Genomic DNA, 12,217 nt, shown 5'->3' with positions numbered 1-12,217 from the left:
AAACTGAAAAGACTTTTGATTGATCGTTTTATAACAAACATTAAAAAGTAGCCTACTGTCTTTTTGCGTAGTTGGGAAGAAACATTATTTACTTAGTAATCTTGTTTTAACTTGACTTGCGACCAATTATGACTTATGATACTCACCAAATGAAACTTGAAACGTTTTTTATTTGAAGTTGGAAAACCGCTCCCGTGGCTCAGTGGTTATCGCCTTCGACTCTGGTGCTGGTAGCCCTGGGTTCGATTCCAGGTCGAGTCATACCAAAGACTTTAAAAAGGGTACCGATTGTGTTCTTTCTTGCATAACGCAGTGAAGATACAGTAAGTTGGGTAGTAATCTGGTGACAAAGCACCCTCTTCCAATCTGCCTTGAGCCAGCATGGAAGCAGTACGGCTCATAAAATCACGTGGAACCCTGTTAAGGAACCTATGTTGATGCGCAATCTGCTGCAAGCCGAGATAGCGAATGATTATTAGGAAAACAGATCTAGGTCAATATCATTAATTGACTAATTCATTAGAAACAAATTTTTCTTGCTATTTTCATTTCATTTCCTTGCTGTTCAGATGTTTCAACAACTCCAAGCATACAGAAGGGTTATGTAGATCATCTGTCAAGTATCAATGTCTCTTGATGAACACTACATTGGCACAGAAAACATTACCAACAAGTTTGTGACCATCTGAAGTTGATTACTTGGTTGAGCAGTTGCAAATATATCCTTAGTGAGGGACACCCTGGAGGGCCTGGTTCAATGGCTGCAAGATCATCAGCCAATTTCATTACTGTTTGAATCAAAGCTTATCAATGATCCCAATAAAGTTGAAACAAGCTGTTAAGGTTGCTAGGTGGATGTAATTATATTTGATATAATTTGCTCTGCTCGGCATTGATGACTTTTTGTAGTATTGATAGTATTTCTTGTAAAATAACATTGTATTGAAAATTTCTATTTAAATAAAAACTTTTTGTTGATTCCAAAAAGGGTGAAATAGGTTGTTAAAGTTTTTAGGTGAGTGGTAGACTAGCTGTATTTAATATAATACTACTTTACTTTAAAAGTGCCAAAACTACATTACATTTTATCAAAACTTGTAAAAGTATGAGTGACAAACTGACAGCCCTCCAATTACAAAAAATTCCCCACAAAGCAACAATATTCTGACAATGGCCAACAACTGTAGGCACTGGCGTACGCGGGGAGTCTTTTGAGCAATGGATTTAGTACTTGCTTAGTTTATAACAATGTTGTTATTTTCTCAGACAGTGCTATCCAAAACTTATCAAATGCCGTCTGTACATCGTTAAATTAGTTGAAAATGTTTGTTGAAACAAGAAGCGAATCCCAATTCCCCTTTCGCATACGCCACCGACTGTAGGCTATCTCAAAAACAGCCTGGAATAAAAAACCGAAAAGAGATAACTCAAATAGTATTACAGCAGTCACAGATATTATTGCGGCACACAGTGAACAAACGCGTGTAGATTGGCATTAAACTAAGAGCGTAGATGATACAGCATCGTTCCTTCACTGCAGTTTCATAAAATGGCGTCAAGTGTCAATTTTCAGTCCAAAGTCCGTAGGCAAAGCCAACGTCGATTAGCCTCAAGTTTGGTCCGTGGCATTCAAATGCCATTTACAACAATGCGACAAGCGATCACTGAAATGCGTGACCAAAATGCCCTCTATATTTGTTTCGGCGGGTCAATTGCATTCTTGATTTGTAATAGTGTAATTGTGATGAATTTTGTAACTTGGGTGGCTGATTTCAGTAACGTTGAATTTGCGTTGTTTCTTTGTTCTCCGTGACTTAGCCTGCCTGATGAACGAGACGTTTCATCCTTAATTGCCGCGTTGCAGCGTTCCGGGAGCCGTTGTGTCTTGAGACTATTTACCTTTTTGTGTTAAAACTCAGTATCGGTAAAGCAAGCGAGAGGAATGCCAGGACAACTTTGCGATATGTGTGTGTACTTCGGAATTAAGTTTAATCATTGTGAAGAATCATACAGGTAAGTGTGTACAAAAATCAGGTTTTTATCCCGACTCAATCGATTGATTCAGACTCAATAAATCAAAACACAATAAACGATTGTAAGTATGGTTGAGGCAGACAGAAGAGGAATAGTAGGCAATAAGCAATAAGCTCCTACTCTTGAAATCAACATTTTATCAAAAACGATTGTTGCCACTTACTTTTTTCGTAAGTTAGAAATAATCGACTTCTCAAACAAATGGTTAAAAAATATGCCTGAAAATATTTTAATTGTTGAATTTTTTTGCTAACAAGCCTCCACAAACATTGTTGAACTAATTATTGCAATGGATAAATTGCATCGTTTTTTATTACAAAACGAATTTTTAGCACAAACATGAATGGGATCAAAGTTGACCGCAGCGGTCTTTCTAGGTAGTGAAATTCAGCGGTTTTTCTAGTGTTAAGGGAATTGCAATCATATGAAATTTGCAAGTGGTTTAATTCAAATATCAAGACAGACATAAACTTACAAAATCGTAAACAACTAAGAAAAAGACAAATGTAGGTTATAAAATTGAGTTTGTACATGCACACAATAAAAAGAATAGCAGAGAAATCAAATCGTATTGTCATGCATACAAGCTTTCGGTTTTAGATTAGGTATATTGGCAATGATCACTTCACTACTAGTAGTAAAAAATATGGCCCTAAATTTTCTTAAATGGTTGCACGGGGCTCTCCGTGTTAGTGGGTGCTATGTATAACTTTGGCAAGAGTCTCGCTGTGGTAAGTCTTGCTATGGAAGCACCTTTTTCATCCACTTTCTATTCTTCAACAAATTTGTCTTTGCTGAATATGTCAGTTTCAATCATCTACAACAAGAAAAAAAACAACTTTTCATTTGTTTACAGGGAGAAAATTTGAAAACATGTCACTAGCATGGCCACATGGCATGGCATTAAGCAAATTTGGTACTTTATTAACACATAAACCGTTCAATCTCGTAAAAAGCTTTCATATTTGTTTATGCTGTTAATTACAGTAGTTTGGTCTCTATTGAATACACTGAATTTTATAACTCAATGTTTGGTGGTTACTTGTTCAGTTCAAAGTCATACCACCCCAACATTTACGTCCTGTATGAGAATAACTTTTTCGAAAGGCATTTGCATTGATACAAATTTAATTGATTTAGATTAAACTAACATCTGTATAATTCTTGTGCATTCAGTCCAGGACGATGAACAGTAATTTATTATTCAAGTCAACGAAGTTCTTTGTTATAAAGTTTTTTAACTACTTTGGTGTCTTTGAATCGATCTGAACTTGGAGTTTACCAAATTGTGAAAAAAAGTCTTTGTTTTGCAAGATTTACACAAGAAATATTTTTTACAATATATATATTCGTTACATTTCTCACTCTCAATGTTACAGTTGACATTTTGCAAGTTTGTTTAACTTTAATGCTAGTGAATTATAATTTGTTTTTCCAAACATAAGCTAATGACTTGGTAAATTCAAATTTAAATCTTTTCTACTTGCTCATGTGCTTTGAATGCAGGGTAGCATTACAAAAAAAGGGAAGGCTAGTAAATCTCGGCTGCAGTTCTGGTCTTTCACTTTTGTCTACCCTGCACGTTCATTAGACGCTACCTTCGTGATAGCTTATCAAACTGTTAAATATGTTTAAATTGACATAACAAAGAGAATAATTGTCATCCAGAAACAAGACAAAATAATGATTATTCGTTATAAAGAAACTTTCTTACCAAAATATTAAATATCAAAATTAAACAATAAATACTATTAATACTACAAAAAGTGCTCAATGCTAAGAAGAGCAAATTACATCAAATATAATTATTAATTTCTAAAACCTCTGTAGCCTGTTTCGCCCAAAAAGGGGGATCATCAGAAGGTCCTTATTCAAATAAAAATAAATAAATTCTATTTGAATAACAATCTTTTGATGATCCCCCTTTAGGGTGAAACAGGCTGTAGAGGTTTTTAATGAATATTAACTATGTTTGAAATATCAAAATTATGTTTCTTTTGTTAAGTGTGAAACACTTGACAATCACCAAGACAACATGATTCTTACGTTGGCCACAGTTTCTTCCAGTATGCGGATGTGTACAGGCACACGTGTAAGCATTGCTACAACCTGTCCTTGTGCATGTTCCTCCATTCCGACAAGGGTTGGGTTGACATGGAGACAAGGAACCTTTGAAAATTTAACTAAATGTTATCAAATGGTCCATGTAAAAAGTTACAACTACTTCCTTGATTAGACAAAACAGCACAAAAATTCTGGGGCTTTACTCATAATACAGCAATTGATTCAAAGTAAAACCGTAGAGAAAGTCAGACAACAGAAGAATTAAAGATTTCAATGCAAACATCCGCGATGTAACGTCATTTTGACCCGGGGACGCTCAAATAAAGATGGAGCAGAACAACAGAAAGACTCCTGCTTCACTCCGACTCCGAAGTCTGTAAGTCCAAACGCCACTTCTGCTCCCAATATGTTGACTTCAAATTGTATTCCGAATCCGAAGGCAAACAATAAACCACAATCTAATCATTTATACTAAAAAATATATACTTTCTCTATCCCCTGTCATGAAAAGGAAAGCGTAGTGTAAAATGAAAAAATACTGCTTGGAAAATAAAACCATAAAAGTGCACAAAAATAACAACTGCGCCAAATGGTCTGCAGCAAAAATATGTGTACCGTACGGTAAAAGTATCGCCTAACAAAAAATCAGACGCCGGCTTCAATCAGGCTCCTGTTTTTGTCAAGACTTTTAGACTCCGGCTCCCCTCCAACTACGGTCAAAACCCAAGACTTCGGCTCTTAAATATTCCAAAAATCTGGCTCCTGTAAATCTCTGCCATACAGCATAACAGATCAACTGGCCTCACAGATTCAACAAAAAAGCCTGCCAGGAAAAAAAATCAAATAATGTAGACAAAGAAGCAGAAGATACATACCACTGTAGTTATGAACATGTCTAGTGACAATAATAAACAAGAAGCAGAGAGAAAAATGATGCAGGGCTACTTTTGATATCAAGCTCTGAACAAGCCTATAATCTGATTGCTATCTCTACAATGAATTTGCTCAAAGAGAAAAAGTGTGAAAACAAAGTAGCAATTGTGGTTTTTGACACAGCAGCTGTAAATACTGGTACGTAAGGTTCAAGAAAAATTTTAAGTTTTTTTGTAAAGATCAATGATTTATTTCACTCTATTTAGTTGTAACATAGCGTCAACAAAAAATCTACAGATTGGATAATTTTTAACTAATCATCTCAGTTTTTCTATAGGTTATGTTCAGTAAGGTAGGCTACTGAACGCTTCGCATAAAATTAATGACTGCCTTCGTTGGTTGCATTCTCGATTGAGCGATTTAAATAATACGAGAGTTTCAATATAAAGCAAGTTTATCGAATATTGTATTTGTGTTCAGAACAAAAAAATTTACGTTTGCTGATTGGGCGAAGCAAGGATGTTTCAGTCTGGGAGCTTCAGTCCGCCCCGATAGCTCAGTTGGTTAGCGTGTGGCTTCGTGAACAGAAGCTTCAAGATTAAGCAGTGGCGCTGCTTCGACTCTCGGGGTGTGCGCTTGAGAAATGTATTCTAAGGACTGCTCTCCATTCAGCGGAACCTAATGGATGAAATAATTCCCGGGAACAAAACTTCAACAATTGGAAACTTTACTATGTCAATCTCGGTAACCGGCCATGCGTCAAAAACCTCAATAAGTATGCCGAACTACCAGGAATAACCTATAAAGGCTTTGTCAGTCCGAGGATAAAGATTCAAAACCAACCACAAGTCGGTAGGAAAGCTGAGCTCAATTTTAACTTCTTTCTGCAGTTAGGCCTATCGCTTTGATTAGGTTCATACTGTAAAAAAATACCTTTTGCAATATCTGCCAAATGAATCAAAAATATCTTGAAAATATTGGGAAAGCACGTTTGGAATTATTAACAAGTAAATGAATTTATAAATCACTTTTGTTTTTTAAGATTAAGGTGTCTTTTGTAACCCATTTAATAAATAACGTTCGCGATCTCTGGTTTATGTTAGCATAACAAAGTGAATAATTATCAACCAAAATCAAAACAAAATTATTGTTCATTGTACAAAAAGTTTATTTTTGATACGAATCAGTTCAATCTTAAACATCTAAAACATCAATTTAGAAATATTATATATATATAATATTATCTGCTTTGTCTTTTTGCTTAGCATTGAGCACTTTTTGTAGTATTAATAGTTTTCATTGTTTTTATATATAATATTAAATATTAAAATATTATTTATATTAATAATATTATAATATTAATATTTAAAATATTAAATATTAATATTATTAAATATTAAATATTACATCATTATGTCATCGAGTCGTTCATATCAGGTATTATTGTGGATTTTTTTACACCTGTCAGAAGATATTTATTTCTTTTTCGTGTTCATCAAACGAACTTTTTTTGCCTAAACACTGAAAGGTTTAAAATGATGTTTTCATTTGTTTGTATTGTGTCTTGTGAATAAGATTCGACAATAGGCAAAACAACATGATTCTTACATCTGTCACAGTTTGTTCCAGTATACGGATGTGTACAGGCACACGTGTAATCATTGCTGCAACCTTTCCTTGTGCATGTTCCTTCACTTCGACAGGGATTGGGTTGACATGGAGACAAGGAACCTATGAACAATAAATGAAATATTATGATATTGTCCATGTAAAAAGTTATAACTTAACTATTTCCTTGAACTATACAACGGAACAGCAAACGTTGACTGTTCCAATCTTGGCCCAAGCAATTTTAAAACCACCAAATTTTCACTGGTTATTTACAGTGCATTGCTTCATTTTTAGCACTAGTTGCAACGTTCATCTAATGAAATTGAAAGGAAAAGCAACAACAAACAAGATGGTTTATTGCTTTTACTTTCAATTTCATCAGATGAACGTTGCAACTAGTGCTAGAAACGAGAATTGTCCTGATGAACAGCCAAACTTTTCAGTATTCAACACATTGTTTTATGCAGATGGACAAAATACTAATTTGCTGGTTGGAAAGACAATAGGCAGGTAATTATGTTGTTTTTTTGTTTTGTTTTTTATGCAAGGGGAAATGTGCTTCGCTTCACTTCCACTGCAACTACAGTAATAAATTAGAAAATGGTTTTGAAATGACTGTGATAATGTAAATAATGCAAAGCTTATAAATGTGCAAGGCAACTTCTAGGTGATTTGTAGGAATTTGTTATAATCAGACAAAGAATGTTTATGGCTATATTTGTATCACATTTGCGTGATATGAGCTAAAGTGTTGTTCTTTTTACTAATTGAACCTTTTTTACGCTACTACAAATGGCCAGATTACTATTACGTTTATTAAATTGTATGATCCAATTTTAAACTTTTTTGCCCAAAAATTTATCAAAAGTGTATACTTGATTTACCTTCGTCCGGCGGCTTTATTTTACAACGCTAACAAGTGGCATAGGTAAAATTATACCTTTATAGTGTTGCATGAAAGTCAGCGCCGGTATACTTTTTGTGTGATTTTTATTGGTCCGCACGTTTCAATACTCTACTACCCAGACATATAATATTATGATTGTTGGCAGTTGCTATGTCTGCCCAAACCAGACGTGGAAGGAACGTAAAACTAAAAAAATGTGTGGTTTGCGTCCAACTTGTTTGCGACCAACATTCACATGCAAAAACAGCGTGTGTTATTCGTGAAATAAAAAAGTTTCCTAAATTATCGTTGAAATTGTAAATAAGGTGTTTTTGTTTCATTTGTTATAACAAAAATTATTTCTTCAAAAATAAAAACATCCTCAAACTCCCACGTTTGAAGATCTGGATTGTAACGAATGTGTTAGTTATAGCAGGCTTGATGATGAAGATCGTTAAATGAGATGTGAGAATAGAAAAAAAACACAGCTTCGAAATTCTTTGCATCAAACCTAAACAAGAAACAAAGCAACTGTTTTGTTTTATTAATTCAGAGAAAAGGCATATTACTTACTTTCGAAGTGAGAGTAGCTTTGTATATTGCCATGACACACAAATTTTAATAAACGAGTTGAGGATTCCGATCTTAAACTCAATTAAATGACGATTGTTCATTGATAGCTAAAAGGGGAGCTTAAAGTGTGTCTTCCTCCATAATGGGAAATATTGAGAATATCACAAAAAGCGATTATAGAGCCCATACCAGTCCATTATTTTTTTAAATGAATATCTTAAAGCTGGAATACATATGTACACTAGAAGTAAAAAAACACATGTTCAGAGTCTGCATGAACTTGTACCCTTCTGCCTACTGTGCATTGTTCACAAGTTCTTCACTCATCCACAACCATAACACTAGATATCAAGCAAACAATAATTATTTTGTTAAACGCACTAATACAGAATTTGGCAAAAAATCCATACAAGTATTTGGACCAGTGGTGTGGTCAGAGGTTCCAAGCAATCTCAAAAAGTTATCTTTTTATGATTTCAAAAAACATAGCAAAGCAGCAGCTTTGCAAAGTTATGATACTTGATAAGTGGGTCTTCATTTGGCCTAAGCTCTTACATTCAACAATGTCTATTGTCATGGTGTCCAGTGTCCACTGATTTTCATGATTACTATTTGTTGAAAAATCTCGCATACAATTTTATGAAGCTGACAATTAATTGTAAGCTACTAGTCGAAGTATTAGTCTTGTTTGTGTTTTCTTTTTTGATTGTAACTAATTTGGTTAAATTGTTGATTAGTTTCATAACTCAAATTATTCTTTCCAGGGAGGCAACTGACTAGTTGACCGTATGGTCGTTTCGTTGTCTCCCTATCAATAACAAAACCTAAACATTGTATGTATTATTGTTTTATGTCACTTTTGTGTTTTGTTTTTTGATAAATAAACGATTGATTGATTGATTGAGTGAGTGTTGTCTCAATTGCACATTCAACTAGTTTTTGTGAAGAATACGAAACATAAAAAGAATCATTGAATTGTTGCAATATCACAATTGAATCATCTGTAATGATCTTGAAAGGCTAATCCTATAAATTTCCTTCTTGGGTCAGTAGCCGCATCGCAGCAAGAACACACGAAGAAATAGGCCTGCTATCTGTGTACGTGGAACAGCAGAGGTCATGAAGACTGGATGGATAGAAACTGCTATCCAAAATCTGATCTTTAACCTGGTTATCTCAACATTCCACATGAGCAACTTTTTAACAGAGAAAGTTGCTTTCTCTTTTCTGCATTTACAACTCCACCGAATGGAACAATTTTTTAAAGGAGTTTCAACTGATGGCAACTATTTTAATACCTCGTTTTGGCATTTACTTTCTCGTCAGTTCAAAATTTTAAGTTTTGTGTATTTGATTGTCCCAGACTTGCCAACCTATTAAAGATGGACCTTTGATTTGAAATGTCAGAACTGTTTGTTTGTCGTATCCGGCTTACACCTGGTGGTTGAAGATTTAGATTAAGTGGACGGGAAGGCAAGAAAGCCAATCTTCTTGTCTACCTTCAAGCATGCCTTTAAGTGTCCTGCCAAAGATACAGCCGCATGCTCTTGAGCGGTGTCGAACCTTCGCCCTTTCGATTGCCTTTCCAAGGCTCTCACCAATCGGCTATGCAACCATGTCAGAACTGGAAACGGACGCTTAGATACCATTCAACAAACTTGTCAAGGGCTTTCTTCAAACTGTTCAGGTAGAAAATTACACTGAAATTGTTTATCAACTATTGGAAGGCTACAAAACACTCAAGTATAATATGAGTATCAAGATCCATCTTTTGCACAACCATCTTGGTAGTTTCCCGAAAAAACTTGGTGCAGTCATCAATAAGAAAGATTTCACCGAGGTTTGTAAAGGTGATGGAGATATAGAAAAGGTGAGATTTAGGCTACATATGTTAGCTCGCTATTGTTGGAACATCAATCAAGACTGCCACAGTTGAGCGTGCCTGAAAAGCTAAAGATAAATTTTACTTCTAAATTTCGCACTCATTTTAGCCTGCAGAACCAGAATCCGTTCGAAGAAAAAGAGAAGATTTGTCTACAAATTTAACCATTGAGGGCAGTGGCGCAGCTAGAAAGTAAAGTTTAGACCAGTAAAAGCAACTGTCTGGGGGAAAACGTCATCCAACATGAGTTACAATGGTATTAAAACGTTGTAATAGTTTTAAAATGTTGTTTTATAAGGAGGAGGCGAGGCTACGTTCATCATTGTAGGAATTTCTATTGTCTGTAAGTATTTGAGGATTTTATACACCAAAAACAAATATTAGATCAAAGTTAACAAAAATTGTGTTCCCCAGTGTGATCACTACATTAAGGAAAATCAATTTATAACTTGCTGTAGTTGAATGTATAGTGATATCGCTTTGACATAGTCCATTACGGTATTTTTAGTTTTTGACGTTGCGCATGACGATATTCCTATGTACTCTTATCAGCTGCTGCTTTGAAATACCAAATATAGGCTGTTTAGGTTGCCATACAGGTCATAAAATGAACAACTTGTCATTCAGTGAATAAAAAAATATATTTGTTCATTATATCAAGTATAGTTAGCCTACTAATGTTATTTACTCTGCTTGACTTTTTGCATGGCATTGAGCACTTTTTGCAGTATTAATAGTATTTATTGTTTATTTGTTCATTAAATGAACTTTTTCTCGTCCAAATGCTAAGTAGCAAGATGATATTTTCATTTAAGTTTGTAATGTGTCTGATGAAAACGATTCGACAGTAGGCAAAACAACAAGATTCTTACATCTGTTGCAGTCTACTCCAGTATACGGATGTGTACAGGTACACGTGTAAGTATTGCTACAACCTGTCCTTGTGCATGTTCCTTCATTTCGACAAGGATTGGGTTGACAAGGAGACAAGGAACCTATGAATATTCAATGATGTTTTATCACATGGTCCATGTAAAAGTTACAACTATTTTTTTGATTAAAATAATTGAAGATCAGTTCACCTGAGCAACATTTTAATCAACAAGCTCTGGGAAAGTTGCTTTATTTCAATTGCTCGACATCACCTTCACTACAATGAGTAACTTGAGAGTGTCTTGAGATACACTAACAGTAATAATGTAAACAAAACAAAGCTTTCAAATGTGCGGGAAACTTTTACGTACTTTATATGAGTTTGTTACAGTGAGACAAAGCATGTTTATACGCATATATATGCAATTTTCATATCGCATTTGCGTGAAATAATCTGAATTACTTCTTTAACTTTCAAATACTTTTTGCACAACTAGGTTGTTTGAATGACCGGATAGCTATTACGTTTACACAAATAGCCTACGTTATTGGATAGCTATTAGCTATTTTCCTTGAATTGAAAAACAATCAAAAATAACCGCTAAGTACTTTATTGTTAAATGGACTTTTTTTCGGTCATAAGGAAGGCAACATGGTTCTTACATCTGTCACAATTTTGGCAGTTGACGGATGTGTACACGTTTAAACTATGCTTGTGCAACCAGATGTATCTGACAATGTACCAGATGTAAATACGGTAGGTATCAAGAGGATATTTTCTTTTGCTTGTATTGTATCTGTTAAAAAATAATTGACAATAAACAAAACAACACGTTTCTTACATAGATGGCAGTTTATTCCAGTATACGGACGTGTGCAGATACACGTGTAATCGTTGCTGCAACCTGTTCTTGTGCATTTTCCTCCATTCTGACAAGGATTGGGTTGGCATGGAGATAAGGAACCTGCGATTATTCAATGAAGTGTTATCACATGATCCATGTGAAAAGTTGCAATTGTTTTCTTGGTATAACTGAAGATCTCTTGACGTGAGTAACGTATTAACCTCAAATCTTTAGTCGTTTTTAACATTGTTTCAAAATAATTATGCAGATTGACAAAACACTAATTTTCTTATCTGGATGATAAAGCATTGAGCAATTATTTTTTACCATAAAACGCTAAAGGGAGTTGCTGTACTGCAATTGTTGAACATGACTTTCACGACAATCAGTCCCCTGAAAGTGTTTTTGAGATGATTGTGATAATATAAATAGAGCAAAGCGTTTAAATGTGCAGGAAACTTCTATGTGCTTTGTAGGAGTAACCTGAAAGTGTTTTTGAGATGATTGTGATAATATAAATAGAGAAAAGCGTTTAAATATGCGGAAACTTCTATGTGCTTGGTAGGAGTTTGTTAC

At 34.6% G+C, this 12,217-nt stretch overlaps 1 protein-coding gene across 1 annotated transcript in view; it reads right to left on the bottom strand.

The window, feature by feature from the left end:
• Window positions 1–1,964: 1,964 nt before the first annotated feature.
• LOC145786226 (uncharacterized) overlaps window positions 1,965–12,217 on the bottom strand; it is an 85,113-nt gene continuing 74,860 nt past the window's right edge. Inside the window, exons 34-38 of the mRNA XM_082597869.1 lie at window positions 11,639–11,761; window positions 10,796–10,918; window positions 6,580–6,702; window positions 4,081–4,203; window positions 1,965–2,851 (exon numbers count right to left, since the gene is read on the bottom strand). Of these exons, the coding sequence (XP_082453995.1) occupies window positions 2,844–2,851; window positions 4,081–4,203; window positions 6,580–6,702; window positions 10,796–10,918; window positions 11,639–11,761 (500 nt within the window). The 3' untranslated portion in view covers window positions 1,965–2,843. The remainder of the gene's footprint in view (window positions 2,852–4,080; window positions 4,204–6,579; window positions 6,703–10,795; window positions 10,919–11,638; window positions 11,762–12,217) is intronic.

The sequence above is a fragment of the Aplidium turbinatum genome, chromosome 17 (genome assembly GCF_918807975.1).
Source record: "Aplidium turbinatum chromosome 17, kaAplTurb1.1, whole genome shotgun sequence".
In the NCBI taxonomy this organism is placed as follows: domain Eukaryota; kingdom Metazoa; phylum Chordata; class Ascidiacea; order Aplousobranchia; family Polyclinidae; genus Aplidium; species Aplidium turbinatum.
The sequence above is the reverse complement of the archived record's forward strand: the minus strand, read 5'-3'. Positions and strand labels throughout refer to the sequence as shown.